Source organism: Euprymna scolopes, chromosome 25, assembly GCF_053919585.1.
Source record: "Euprymna scolopes isolate OS-2025 chromosome 25, ASM5391958v1, whole genome shotgun sequence".
NCBI classification, from domain to species: domain Eukaryota; kingdom Metazoa; phylum Mollusca; class Cephalopoda; order Sepiida; family Sepiolidae; genus Euprymna; species Euprymna scolopes.
Window position 1 is genome coordinate 31,537,126 of NC_136506.1, and position 16,076 is coordinate 31,553,201.

Consider the following 16,076-nt stretch of genomic DNA (forward strand, 5'->3'; position numbering starts at 1 on the left):
AGAAATACACAGTATGGTTTTTATTTAACTCTGTCAAGATAATTTTAGTGTTTTCTTAATGGTTTTTTGGAGGCGGGGGAGCATTAATACTAAAAAAAAATATCAAAAGTTATTTTGTAGATTTCAATTTTATCATTGTAAAATTGTAATTTCATTCTAATGAACAAAAACATAAGGAATACATGAACAGGAATGAAAAGATGGTATAAATGTGGGGATGGACAATGAAAATATTATGTGTGTGTTTAAGCAAAAACTGATTGCCCTTGATTGAGAAAAAAAAATCCACTCAAAATCAGAATTGTCTGATCTGTTATGAAATTTTCAGTTTTTATTAATTACCAAATGCTCATATAAAATATTCATCAAAAAAGTAAAACAAAAAAGTCACTTAAATTCATTTTGCCGAAAAAATACATCTTATACATTTTTTTAACATTAAAATTTTTTATTTTCTGAGTATCATTCTGACGGTTACCTTTTAAATTTCTTTTAGGGTATTTTCTCTAGGTAAAAGTGATTGCTGAATTTTGATTATGGCTATAGTAAAACATATTTCACCCTTGAAATGAAGAAGTTGATTAAAGTAATTTAAGTGGCCTGAATAAGTCTATAAGTTTTATTTTGTAAAATGAATGTTATATTAACATAATTTTAGTAATAAATATTGAAAATTTCATTAAAATTCGATTATTCTGACTTTTTGGTGCAAATTTTTTTTTTTTTTTTCTATCAAGGATATCAAAAAAAAAAAAAATCTTTCATTGCCAATTCTTTGATAAAAACTAAAAAATATCACCAATTCGACTCTGCAAGAAATGACTGAAAGGTAAGTTTCAAGACATGCAAGGGAAACAAAACAAAAACCTACTACCTTACCACAAATTCTATCCCTCCTCCCTGAGACACACACACACACAAAAAAAAAGGCACAGCTACTTTAAGTGATTTAATTTTTACTTTTAAACCAAAGACGACGTTAAACTTCCTGATGAGCTCATATGTGAGAAGTCTTTCAAAAAGCATGTCCCAGATTTCTGCAAATAATGTCTATATGAATTCTGAAAGCATGTATCGCTAATTAGAAAAATCTGTATATGATTCGTGTTCAAAAAACTTGTATGGGAAAGTCTGTTTCTTGGGGTTCATTCTGTTTAATTAGTTCAATTTTTGAAAAACACATGCATGCAACTCTGGATCTTTTTTTTTTTGTGATTTTATCAATAACGCTTTTGTAATATGTCATTCATTGAAGGTCAATTTAACATTGGCATCACTATTTCTCTTTGGATTCCAAACCAGCTTTTTGGAATATGTTAACATCGTGATTTAGTTTCCTACTTTTAGTAAAGAAAATTTGAATCTGTGGTTATTTATCCATTAATATTGTTGAGGAAATGTATGAACTGCCCAATCTTTGTTAATTCAAGCTATAGTTAAAATAGCAAATTGCATCAAATTCATTCTAGACAACAGTTACTGTGTTTCAGCAACCTAAAATAATTTTCTGTGGAATGGAAAAAGCAAATCAAAATCTGTATACAAAGATAAGTACGACTCGCAGAAATGATTTTTCATTGAAAGCGTACAGCCATGCATTTTGGAAAAATAAAACTGAGTTCACATACTCCCTTCATAATATTAACATCAGGAAAACTATTTTGTGAATGTAATTTTGGCATTATTGCCAGCAGCGATTTGCATTAGATAAAGGCATATTTCTAAACTTAAGAAATGTGTTAGTACCTTTGCATCACATCGTGAAACTTCCGTAATTCATGTATATATTCAAAATTATTTATAGCTATGGTATGATTGCATGTAGAATTCACGTTAATCTGGGATACTATCTTGCTTAGAACATTGATTATCTGAAAACCATTCAGAGACATAATCAGATGAATATTTTGCAGACACCATACTCTGAATGTTTTCTTCAGCTTGGAGTTACTTAAACTCCTCTGTCTAGTCACTGACTTTATAAACACCCAGAAAATTATTACTCCTTTTACAAATAGAAACCTGGAGGATGTTTTTAATCTTGAGTAGTCTGACACACATGTGGGCAGGACTACAAAGTCAGAAAACACAGCTCCTATGACTTTTAGAAACATTTTTTCACACTCAGAATTGCTGAAGCACGGAATAAACAGGCCGCAGCAATTATTTTAAAACCTGCCATTTATCTAAAGTAAGCATCATCCATAATCATGTACGTTCACTTTTGAAAAGTAGTAAATAATGCACCTGAGCATTGTATACAATGATTTTATGACTTTAAAAAAAATTTACCAGTGCTTCTACAGTATAGAGACGAAAACAATATTGATTTCAAGTAAAAAAAAAAAAAATGGTACTTATGTAATTGTTGATAATCAAATAGTAAAATATCTAAATATTATGAAAAACGATGAGGTACAACATGGCAAAGAAGAAGAAAAAAAAAAGAAACATAACACTGAAGATGGAGTATATCTCAGAAATATATTTGTTATAATTATTTAATTATTCATGAAAAGACTTTTTGTAAAATCACACTTTTCACTACATAAATCAAAAAAGATTTATCTCCCCTGTCAAAAATGTCACAGAAATTCACGTCAATGTGACACAGTGAAATCAACATGTTGGACAAACCATAACCTTTATTCAAAACTGTTTTTCATTAATAATTATTTTTCTACCTTATCGTCTTTTGTAATATTTGGATATTTTACTATTTGATAACTGACAATTACATAGGTACCATTCGTTTCACTTGAAATTCAATATTTTTTTCTTCTTTATACTGTAGAAGCACTGATTTACCCTTTTTTTTATTGTCAACTTTTCATTTAAAGTATTTACTAGCAGTAAAATATGACCAATACCTGTTACTTTATGCTATTTTTTTAATTATAATTGGTTATTCTTAAATTATTGATAATTACTTAGCAATTTCCTTTACTTATCTAAAGTGTCTAAAAACTAAATAAAAATGCCATAAGCAAAGCTTCTTTTCTAGAACTGTCCATCTGTGGAATAAAATATCACAGAGCTGCTTACTAGCTGACTATAACATGGTCATTTTCAAGTCCAACATAAGTTTTTGTTGAGATGTTTTAAATAATCAATTTTTACTCAATTTCCACCATTACTGATCATCAGTATTGTCTCACCTGACACACATTAATCCTCATCCTCGAGTGGTCTCTGGGCTTTGATAATAAAAAAAAATAAATAAATGGTTTCATTTGAATTTTGTTGAATTCTGTTGAGTAAATTTTTTTATTGAGTTTGTCATTTAGTTTCCAATGTTTTGATTAACTTTTTTTTTTCCCTTTCTCCAGGCGCGAACAATTATTAAACAGAGAAAAAAGTGCCAGCTTAGATTCTGGACTATCTAGGAGTCCCATCAGAAGGATGAGAAGGTCCAATACAGTGGGGTCACCAAGGGGGTTAAAATATAATACAAAATTAAATATGGGGGAGCCCAGAGATGATGTCCATGTGTGTATTATGTGTCTTCGAGCAATTATGAATCATCAGGTAAGAAATATTTCATTTCTCTCTCATTGTATCGACCTTTTATTTTTATTTATTTATTTTTTTTAAATATATATGGCTTTTAAACTAGACAACATGGTAAGGAAGAAGAAGAAAAAAAAACATAACACTGAAGATGGAGTATATCTCTGAAATATATTTGTGATAAATTTCAAACAAGTAAAATATTTGTTTCTTTTCCTAATATTACATTGTGATTTGGCTTTTAAGTGAACTTGATGCATATTTTATTTTCTTCAAATTAAAACCACGTTTCTATATGAACTCTCACCCTTGACATTATTCTCGCGTTGCCTACACACAGTTCAAACATTTCAAAATACAACCGCTAGATACAACGCGCGGCTCTTTATAAACTTTTCTTTCTCCAATTTTACAACATGGCAAGGATGAAGAAAATAAAAACAAAGAAAAAAAACAACATACTGAAGATGGAGTATATCTCTGAAATATATTTGTTATAAATTTCAAACAAGTAAAATATTTGTTTCATTTCCTATATTACGTTGTGATTTGGCTTTCAAGCGCACTTGATGCATATTTTATTTTATAGACAAATTTATTTTTTTTAAGAAAATGTATTGTTTTTGAACTAGACAATTTTTTTTTTCATTGTTTAAATTACATTTAAAAGTTTTGAAAATGTCATACATTTTTTTTTTTTTTTTTTTTTTTTTGATGACTATCTTTAACTGCATAAAAATGTTTTAATTGTTATCGTGTTTTTATGTTTCTATAAGTAACCAGATCCATGCTGGTAGAAGATGATTGCTGAATTGAGTTTTTAATAATTGATGCTGAGCGTTCGTGCCACATATAGTCTGTTTGAATATGAAACTATTCAATTTGCAATCTTCATGTGGAGTGTAACTCAACATCCCATTCTGCGAGGGACTATTTTCTTTTAAGGAATGCTTGGATTGTTGGTGGAGCAGGTTTGATAATTTAAAACTGAAAAGTTGTAGTGAACCTAGTTAATCACTGATTGCTGGCTTGAAGCATAATCCCGTTAACATATTAGTTCTTGTTAGATCACTGAAGTTAATCAATGTTGAGTCTGGTCAGTAGTAGATGGATAACCATTTTGGAATACCAGGCACTTTGTGAGAATGGCAACATCTCCTGGCATAAAAAGAAACTGTAAAATCTTACATTGTCATGTTTCTTGATTGAGATATACATGCAACTGGAAACCACTTGTGAATTTAGTATTTGCTAAAATCTTCTACCCCAACCTGCCCAGTTAAGAGCAGGTGCTGACCTGGACTATTGAAAAGATGTATTTTATGACATCTGCAACTTTGTTGGCAAATACTTGATTAAAATATAAATGTAAGTTTGAAAAATTAGGTTTGATTTATTTGTTTTACAAGGAAATGAGCTTTTTTTTTTTTTTTTTAAAGATCTACAAAGGTCCCCCAAAAATCATACCTATTTTGATTCATTGGTTGATGTTGAATCTTCATATCGCATATAGCGTGTTTGTTTTTTCTATCAGAATATTTAGTTTCAAATCTTTGTGGTGTATGACTAGGGCTATGACAACAGAATATTCTTTTCATTGTTTTGATCCTTGAGTATGTATCCGACACAGTTAATCAACCGAGAAGCACATCACTCTTTATAAAAGCATCTAAGATATCAACGGACACACACTGAAGAGTCAAAACAATGAAAAGAATATTCTGTTGTCCTAGCCCTAATCATGACTAGTGTTGGGATGATGAATTTGAATCAGGAATCAGAAAAATCAAAACTTTTGGGGGTATCAAAATCGGAAAAATTTGTGCTCATTTTCAAATAGCAAAAACAATTCTTTTGTCTTTTTTTATTTTGTTTTAAAAAAATCTTTCGCTGCTAGTAGTAACGATAAAAAAAATAATTTTTAAACTTCTAGTAAAACTAAAATTTATAGATCATTTCTCCACAAGTATATTTTTACATTTTAGAAAATATCTGCTCATCAGTTCATCAGTGATGGTTAACTACTGAACATCTACACAACATTTAATAACTTTACCTCTAAAACTAACAAACTTTTACCTTTTTTATTTTTTTAACTTATTTTATACAATATTGCTTTAGTTCATATAAAAAGATGAGGAAAAAAAATGACAATTGAAAAAAAAAATAACTTCGCATGTATTTTCATTATATTATTTATACAGATTTTAATGAACTTTCCCCTCACTACTTAAAATGGTCTTGTTTGGGGGCCTAGAAAAAGGCGTGTGTTTTACTAATTGACTTTTGCATGACGTGATGTTATGTTTATATAAATGTACAAATAAATATTCATTGGTCTTTATTATAGGGTGGATGCTACTTTGTATATACAATATTTCTTATCAAAAGTACTCTACATTTTTTCTTTCTTTTTTTTTCAGTATGGATTCAATTTGGTAATTGCTCATAAACATGCCATCAATTGTATAGCACTAAGTCTTAATCATAGAAGTTTACGGTAAGTTAATGAACCAGATATTTTAATTGAAATCTAAAATCAATTAGCATTTACTAAAACTTATAAAAACTATTGTGTTGACTTTTTTTCCATGTAGTTAAATGATACTCATCTACGTTCAAGTTGATTGGCATTTCATCAATCCATCATTGTAATAACACTTTGTTTTAGTAGGTCGTCTCTTATTGTAGTTAGCTCTTTAAACATTTTGTTGCAAAATTTTTAAAGACCAATCCTGTGAAGACTTAATAGAAAATGGCTAAAAAACAATTTTTATTGAAATGTTTGTAACAGTTTTACTTTTGAACAAATAGTTATGAAGCTTGACAGTATGACCAGTAGATAAACATTGTTCTTTAATATGATATCGTCATTGAGAATACAAACACAATTCTACTTAGAGTAACAGAATTGAAAGTATTGTTTATGGTTAATATACAATTAGGATTACAATGCATTAGGGAAAAATGAAAATGCTGACATAAAAAAAAAAAAAAAATGAAGGTATTTTTGGGGGGAGTAATTAATGTAAATGATACAAGACAAATTTTTTTTATTCCCCCATCTCCACTCGGTAAAAAAAAAATCAACAAAATAAATAAAACAAAACTTATCTTATAGCACAAACATACAATGGGGTGGGGTGGAGTGTAGTTTTAATCCTAACTCTTAAAATAAGATGGTCAAATTAAATAAATCATAAAAAAAATAATTTTTTTTTTCTTTTTCCAAATGGTATTATTTGAAATTAAGTTTCTAAATGTTTTATCGATCAAGGTACTGGTCTAGTTTTCAGTTTCTAGAACAGCTTATGTTATCATTAATGTTAATTCTTTGGAATTCGGATTTTTGTTCAAATAATCAGGAAACTCTGTGTAGAACCATGAATTAATAGTGACAAGCAAATAAAAGTGAATTTAACCATTTTTAGTTGATTGTAAAATATTAGTCATCTAGAAAAATGAAAAATGTAATTTTATTTGTGTTCCAAGATCAACTTTTATTTGGTAATTTTTAAATTAAGTTTTTTTTTCAATTTATTTAAATAATATCAGTTTAATACATTCACATTTTTTTATGTTTTGTCCTCCATGGTAACATGAATTTGATTATTGTACAATCAGAACAAGGCACAGCTGAGGATGAATGCTGTATAGGAGCTGCAAGATCTTCCTTCATCTGTCTTCAGGCAGTCATTGTGGTCTCAACAAGAGATTTCAATGGCTGCTAAAGGATGTTATCAGATTGTGCAAACAATCGTTCTCTATGATTGCAAAATTTGGCCAATGAGAGAAAATTGATTTGCATAGGCTCAGTCGTTGACAATTCTATGCTGCCATCATGTGTATCGAGTATCAACTCAAGATTTCCAACTGAATCTCCAATCCGTGAAAGTGGCTTGCAATGGTCAGAAACTCTGTATTAACTCAGAAGGGAGCTGGCTCAATCAGACCAGGTTTATAATTATTACAAGTATTAAGAATTTTATTTGTTTCTGAATTTTTTAGATGAAGATTAATAATTTGTATTTGGATTATTGTTCTCATCTTTTAGTGTTATTTGCACAATGTTTTGGCCAATGTAACCTCCAACCTTTTTCGGATGTGTTCTAACAGAATTTCGAACGGAACCCTATATTTAATCCATGGGATTAGCATGCTCTCGTTCAAGGACCTGTAGCATAATATACTAAGTAAAAATCTAGTTCTAAGTGGCACTCATGTGGAGGTTGAAGGTTCAATCCTCAATGTGGGCAGTACTAAGAATACAATTGCGAATTACTTTAGACTTTTAGCTGGCAAAGGCTGGCAGAATGAGAACCTGCTATCCTTATCGATTAAATAAATGGTTTTGTTTGAAATTTTGTATAGATTTTGACAAGATAAACCTGAAAAAAGCCAGAGGTTACATCCACTGAAATGCTGTTTGAATAACATTCAAGATGAGAACATTAGTCCGAATAATAAAATTAGATTAATGTTTGTAGGTTTTATCTTTTTGCAGATTGAATGATAACGTTGCATTGTTTTAGAATTGATATGAAATTCATTGAAAATAAACCTCATTAAAGCAATTATTAGCCATCGTTAACAAAGAATAATGAAAGGATGATTATTTTTGGTCAGAAAAGGTATTTTCATACTTTCTCAAACCTCTTCTGGTTTAAATAGATTTGTCTTGTTTCATCCTGAGATCATGATCATTTTATAGCTTGAAAACAACAAAGATATGAAAAAGATTGAACTGATTTATCCATGGTTGACTGCTGAATCCATGGATATAAATACAATAGAATAAAACCTTTTTATTTTCCCTTTAGAGAATTTTATAAACAAACTAGATGAATTGCTGGTTCAATATTAGTGCAGTGTACATTACTGTCTACATTTAGTGTCCTTAACATATTTGAAAAGAGATAGATATTTTACAAGTATTTGATTGTACCTATTTACAAAACAGTATTTTATTTACCTCTCCAGGAGATTAGATACAAGGGCAGAAGTTAAGTTGAAAAGCTAGTGCACCAGGATTAATGCGCTGTGATCTACAAAAAAATGCCTGAGCAGCCTTGTCAGCATTTTCTAGTAGGAGCGCCTCAGGTGATTGGCAATAAATTAACCCCTTCTCAAAAAGAATGTAAAGCCTGGGAAGGTAGACCACATGTGACTGAGCGAGATCATACCTCTGCAAACAGTCAATGTCAAAGTGATTGTCAAAGATGTATACTTGAACACTACAAACAATAAGTTTGGCAAATATTCTTATAGATATATTTAATATATCTTAACGCAGTTGTTTTTAAAATTCTTTAAGTATACCTTCTAAAAGAGTAATTTCTTCTATTTAAAACCATTAACTGCATGGAAATAAGCAAGATCCACAGAATTTTAGAATTGTGATTTATTGGCATTCATTGAGCCATTTCTAGAATTGATCAGTAAGAGGCAGTTTGAAGGAGGAAGGGATGAGAGGGAACTAACTCTCAAATATTTTACTGACAGGAGGGATGGTGGGCGGGGGACTAATATCTTATTCCAGGTGTTCCTCCCCTCTTTTCACTGAAGGGTGATGCACAAAATGACAGTGGATGCCTGATTTTTATTTTTTTAAAGAAATCTTTATTTTTTGGGGTTCTTCTCAAGACCAATATTTCATGTTTCTTTCAGGACCAAAGCTTTAGTGTTAGAGCTACTTGCTGCTGTTTGTCTAGTCAGTGGGGGGCATGAAATTATTCTCTCAGCATTTGACAATTTCAAAGAGGTAAGTTAACGACTCTTTCTCTATTTGACATTGCTTTCTTTCTCAACCAGAATTTCCTTTAAAAAAAAAAAATCTTTACAAAAACAGTGACTCCATTTTTTTTTTTTACATTTGGTGAATGTTTACCCCTCGTCATATTTTTTAACATTTTTTTAATACTAATTCTTTGAAATATTATCAACTAGCCATACCTAGCTAAGCATTGCTGTGACTCAGTTGGTGTAAATGGGAACCCCCCTCCCACCAAAAAAAAAAGACTAAATTCATTTTTTTATTATTAATGAATTAGTGTGGCAACCTGCTTTATTTATCTATTTTTTTCTCATTATAGAAAAATATCCATAAGTTAATTAATAAAAGAAATGTAAAGTAAGTTATGTATTTATTTGCAGACTGTTATCCTCATCTCCTATAATAATTGGAGAGGAAATAAAAACTTGTACGTAATGTTGACGCTGTAATTTTTTTTTTTTTTTTTTGTTTTTGCATAAAAAGAAATATTCAAAGCGAGCGAGTGAGGATTTTTTTTTGGGGGGGGGGCATTGTCGTGAAATGATTTTTTTTCTTTGACATAAAAAGAAATGTAAAAAGTGAGAGACAGTTGGGAAGAATATATATATATATATATAGAGAGAGAGAGAGAGAGAAGAAATACAAACTGGTGTAGATATTGTTGACTCTGTAAAATGTAAGAAAATGAATGCAACCATTTGCTCAGAGGGCAAAAGTAGATATCATTGCGACGCTATATTTGAATGGTACATTAGCATTCGTTTAGCATGCGAATACCTGTAATCTAGAATATAGAAATGGTCAGAGCTCAGCCAAACAGAATGAGCAGAATTAGTCTGGAGAGACTTTATTATTTGTTTATGATCCAGTTACGAAGGGTGCAAGCACAATATATGTATAATGTGTACATTTGCTCCTGGTGTTAACTGGAGATGGTAGGAGGACTTCATATTTAGAGGGAAAAGTAGGAACTATTTCCTCTAAAGTTGATTGTGATGATGTTGCTCCTAGAATGAAATGTAGAATTTTATTATAATGACTAAATGTGTCTAAAAAGGCATCCTAAAATTACATAAGATAGTGGCTAATAGTCTAGACATAAAAAATTTGTATGTGGCAACTGTTGTTGGAAACCTACAGTATGTTGGTCCAGAGGGGAATTTTTGCAATCAAAATATCATATATAGAGATTAAACACCAAATTTACATATTTTGTTTTAAAAAAATGTTTAGAAAATGAAAAATAACTCGATTTTTACCAAAGGGAATTCAATTACATATGTTCAATATAAAATAATCCTCTGACTTGAGTTTTAGAACTGTGCGAAGCCCCCAAAATTCCTGTTAAAAATTGCCTTTATGGAATTCTAAACATAGATTAATTTTTTTGTAATCCAATGATTTAGTATTCAGATTTTTTTCTATTTTTAAATTTTAACAAAGTATTTAGAGAGTGGTGAAGAAAATTTAGTTAAATGTCAGTCTCAATAGTCATTTATCGTGAGACAGCCCCCTCCCTCCAAAAAAAAAAAAAAAATGAATTACTATTTTTTATATATATATATATATAAAATCTGACAAGTTTAGTGCCATATGAAATAATATTTCAAAGAACTAAATAAATTAAGAAAAAAAAAAAGAAATTAAAAAATTTAGAAGGAAGATAAATGCTGTACACTTCTGTCTAATACTTAGTAAGACTTTTTTTTTATCCTGAATATTTTAAAAAATATATGGTTAAATTTTATTATATTAAACAAGTGAAGATGATTTTTTTTTATTGAAAATAAAAATAAAAAAAATTAATAAAATGATTTTTATGTTTATTTATAGGTGTGTAATGAACGGCACCGTTTTGACACTTTGATGGAATATTTTAGAAATTATGAAGAGTTTCATATAGATTTCATGGTAAGTATCGAAACCTTTTTTTTTTTTTTTTTAAGCTATATTTAAAATTTTAATCAAAATCCACTAGAGAATTTGGGTATTTTAATAGTTTTAATATATAAAAATTAATTTTACTGACTGATGAAAGTTAATTTTTTTTTGGTTTCCTTATAATAAAAAGATCAACACTTATTTTAAAAACAAATGTTTATTATTTGAATACTTAAACAATAACAGTAGAATTTGATCATGTGCGACTGCACATCTGTCCGACCTGGTCAAGATCTTCACAACTAAGACTAACTGGATGAGAAATGCCAAAGTCTGTGACAACACCATCACTCTTGGTTTGTGTCAAATCAAGCAGGTTGACAACTACATCTACTTTGGTCAAGAACTGACCACGTACCACAATAACAATTTTGTCAGCAGAAGCAGGGTCAGCTATGCCTTCATCATAGAGATGGCCAAAGATAAGACAAGCAACATGGTTGACTATTGTGAATGACCGTCAGAAGTTGGCCATTGTCCTCTATGCAATCAAGTTATGACATTGTGTGAAAATTCTTTGATCCCCACCAGATGAGATGTCATAAGTAGTTGGCTGTAGTTGACTCAGTAGGTAGTGATGTCTAGTTATAAAGTTTATCATAGTAGTGATGTAGTAGCAACATGAGTTATTCACCCTGTGTCTCTTGTGATGATAATAGTAGTCAGCATCTTTTTCTTTACATTTGTAGTTAATGTAACAAATATGAACACCAACAACTCGCTCAATCGCATTATATAATCTTTAATGCTTTACTTTTTTCGCACCACAGCAAAGTTACACATTACATAAGCTCTTCTTTGCCTCCTCCTTGAAGGCATCAGCAAACAGATAGAATTTCGAAAATACATATGAATGTGATCAGCTCATCTGCTAAGGAAAGACTTTATCCTCTTCGCCACATCTTATTTCAAACCTCCTGTCCGTGACATTGTATTCTCTAATTTTTAACTTTTAATGAAATTTTCCACTTCTCTGCTTACCTTTACCTTATGTAAAAAATGCCAATTTTAACATCTTAACACCTGCACCAACATTGCTAAAAAGCAGCAACCAAGGTGGCAGATACTGTTCATTCATCTGATATGTTGCAAAAAGATAAACTGGCCATCTTGCTTGCAAAATGGATTACTAATGGATGTGAAAAGTAACTGATTGCCAATCGATATCCATTTGGCCGAGTGGCGACTGCTACACTACACAAAACAAATTGTGTGTTTTCTAAAGATAACAAATATCTGCTGGCAGCTCATAGCAGAGATTTGTCTTTGTAACATAAACAGCTGTGTTGAATTGATTTCTTTTTTCTTTAATAGTTGTAATGGATGATCTCTTTCTTTTTCTCAGTAATGACTGTAGTAATAGTTGATGTGCACAAACAAAATGCACAGTTCTGCAATATAATATTAATTTTTAAAAAATTTACTTTTCTATAAATTGCTCTTAGTTTGCAGTAATATTACATATTTCTATCATATCCTGAGAGGAGAGTGGACATTTTTAAGAACATGTCCATTCCTTCTTACAGACAAATCAAGAGAGATCAATCTTATTTTACCATGTCTACTTCCTGTTTGTCATGTCATAACACATCAACTTAAATTCCTAACCTTAACTTCTAGTGGAAATTTCCTATTCTCCATAATCTAATTTAAACATGGAAATTTCCTTTCTAATGTCATCTATCGCATTCCATATTCAATATCACCCCACATGTTGATATGATTTATTATGAAATCTGGAACCGAATTTGATTGGGCTGGCTCTGACAATATGGCCCTAGGTTGTTTTTTGTAATCTGTGCCAACTAGATACTGGCCAGCAGAAAAAAAATATTTGTTTATTGTTGAAATGGCATTGTATATTTTCTTCTTTAATTGTACAAAATGTTTTTTTTTTTTTTTTTTTTTAATTATTATTATTATTTTTTTTACTGAGATGGCCATATATGCAAAAATTAATTTTTTTTATCCACTGTGTGTTAAATGTCTAATTTTTGTTCATTTTGTTTTTAGGTAGCATGTATGCAGTTTGTAAACATTGTTGTTCATTCTGTAGACAACATGAATTTCCGGGTCCATTTACAACACGAGTTCACACAAATAGGAATGGATGACTATTTGGAGGTAATTATTTTCTTATCCAGTTCTCACGTTCTAGACGAATTTCCATGGCTTGCACAGGATTGCAAGAATAACCATAATTTGTTTGAAGCAAAAATTTTATGGTTAGATGCCCTTTCTAACACTCATCTCTTCAAACGGATGAGTATTTTGTCGAGCCACCACCTCATCATAGTTCTACATTAACTGAAGCATTGTGCTAAGAATAGGATCATCCACACAACTACACTGTTCTCTGACCGACTACCACAGTTTCGTTGGACACCACAGGAACTACTGCTACCCATGAAAATAACAGGATTGTTTATAAAGATTTACTCGTCTAGATCTACAGTATTCTACCTATGCCCATGTATATGAACAGGTGTGACTCTTTGCCACGCATGGATGGTCATTCACTATGGAGAGGCTGTTTGCAACTGCAAAATGAACTATTTTATACATCAGATAGTGCCAGGTGCATGGTGACCAGTCGAGCACACTATAGAATATCATCCTGGAAAGGTACTACTCCTCTGCCTGAACTCTAGACCCTTAATGAACTCATTTGAAATACTTTATTTTCTATGGAAAGTTAAACAGAATCTTTAATTTGATTAAAAAAAAATATTACTTTGAAATCAGCTCAAAAGTTGCAGCAACTCTTATTTCAAGAAAACTGACAAAAAGTTTTTTTGCTAAAAATGAATGTAGAGAATTTAAATTGAACATTGCGTAATTAAAATGGGGGGGTGGGGGTGGAGAGAGAAAAACTTATAAAAAAGAATCCTTTAATTTTAATATATTTACTTATGTGATTCATGGATTATTTAATGTGATTGTATACACTCGATGAAGAAGTTAATGTTAAAGAGACAAGAAAACCATGATTTATTAATATTTTCTTGATTGTTTATGGTCTGTTTCAATGGAATATTTTTATTTTTTTTATTTTTCACATTTTTGCAGAGATTGAAAAACACCGAAAGCGACAGATTGGCAGTGCAGGTTCACGCCTACTTAGACAACATGATAGATGTAGCTCAGCTTTTAGAAGATTCTGAGACAAAGAGTGAAGCCCTTGAGAAAGTGACAGAATTAGAAGATGAATTATCTCATGTAAGGAGTTTTTTTTTTTTTTCTTTCTTTTTTATGTTTGAAAATTTTTTTTTCTTTACTAGCAAATCACCACTTATCAAGATCTGAAGGCCACTCGAGGATAAGGGTTAGTGAATGTAAAGTGGTAGTGTAGTAATCATTAATGGTGTAGATTGGGTAGAATTTGATTATTTATTGGGACAGCTCAACAAGAAGTTATTTACATTGGATTAGAAGACTACCATGTTGCATTCAACTGGGAAGCAGGCCAGTGGAACAGTGTTTCACAAGCGACAGTTCTGGGAATGAAACTTTGTTCATGGAATCTGCATTTACATTTAGACACACATAGTGAAGGAAGTCGTTTATAGTGGTTTTGGCTAGTAGAGTGTTTTATTTGTTTTAACAAATAATTAAAAACAACATGGTTTAAGGTTTTCCAAATTGAAATATTTTGCTACGTTTTGAAAATAAATCTACCCTTATTCTAGTAATCTTATTTAGATATTTTGGATTATTCGGACGACTATTTTCATTTTGGTTTTATTTACAAGGTTTCAACTGATTTAACCTCTGACCTTTTTAAGTGCATCATTTCAAAATTGGGAAACTTTTAATCTTAAAATTTGTTGTATTTTTGTGTGTTAATGGGTCATCACTTATCAAAGCAATAAAACCCACTGATGGTTAATAAGATGGATGAATTTACAGTTGAATGATTGTGAGTACTATCCACTCAAAACAATAGTCAACCCAGAAAACAGCAATTTTTCCTCTTTGTCAGGAACATTGCTTATGGAATGTGAAGCCTATAGAAAAAAATAGGGAAGAAACAAAGGTTAGAAGCTCAAGCTTCACTTTCTACTCTTCATTAGTACAAATAGTTTTTGGATTATCTGTTAGTTCCTATGGAGCTCGTACACTCTTTGAGAAGTTTCTAGTCTTGCTAAATGTCCTAACACTCATTTTATCAGAAAAGCCAAGGTCCACCTCATGGGAAATGAATACCTGTTTATTTATCAACAGCCTGACCATAGAACTAGTAGTACTAGTTTGCATAGTAAGAAAACAAACCTAACATCTTAGAATATAAATGTTCCCAAGTTTGAACAGATTTACGTGAAGGTCAAAGGTTACATTGGCCGAAATGTTTTGGTTATAACAAGCACAATGAGAATAGTAGTCTCCATAATGAAATATGAGTTTTCATTTCTAAAAATACTAAAAGAAAATGTTGCATTTTCCTTTGAATTATTTTTGACAATTTTTTTTTCTTTATAAAAATGTTCAAACTTTGAAAAATTTATCATATTGATATTCAATTAATTCTTATTTTTGTATTTTCTTTTTAATTATTTTTTTAAATAAATAATTTCAATTGAGAAGTTGGCATGATAGATATTCTTGCAGACGATGAAATCTGTCAAATTTGAATCTTATTTTGTTCAATTATACCTTAATATAATTTTATTTACTGGTTATCTAATTTTTTTTTGTTTAAATTTTTTAATTGACAGTGTAAGCAAATTAGGCGACAGAAATATTTTCTCCACCAAAATTAAATTTTTAGATTGTGGCGAGCATAGAAATTGGTAAAAACAACATTGTTTAAGGTTTTCCAAATTTAAATATTTTCCTACGTTTTGAAAATAAA

At 30.3% G+C, this 16,076-nt stretch overlaps 1 protein-coding gene across 12 annotated transcripts in view; it reads left to right on the forward strand.

The window, feature by feature from the left end:
* Positions 1–16,076, forward strand: part of LOC145247315 (formin-like protein) — a 269,761-nt gene that overhangs the window by 171,321 nt on the left and 82,364 nt on the right. For all 12 annotated transcript variants that reach the window (XM_080108963.1, XM_080108959.1, XM_080108960.1 and 9 more), the window contains 6 exons: positions 3,330–3,528; positions 5,934–6,010; positions 9,178–9,271; positions 11,117–11,194; positions 13,238–13,348; positions 14,294–14,443. In XM_080108963.1, the coding sequence (XP_079965089.1) occupies positions 3,330–3,528; positions 5,934–6,010; positions 9,178–9,271; positions 11,117–11,194; positions 13,238–13,348; positions 14,294–14,443 (709 nt within the window). The remainder of the gene's footprint in view (positions 1–3,329; positions 3,529–5,933; positions 6,011–9,177; positions 9,272–11,116; positions 11,195–13,237; positions 13,349–14,293; positions 14,444–16,076) is intronic.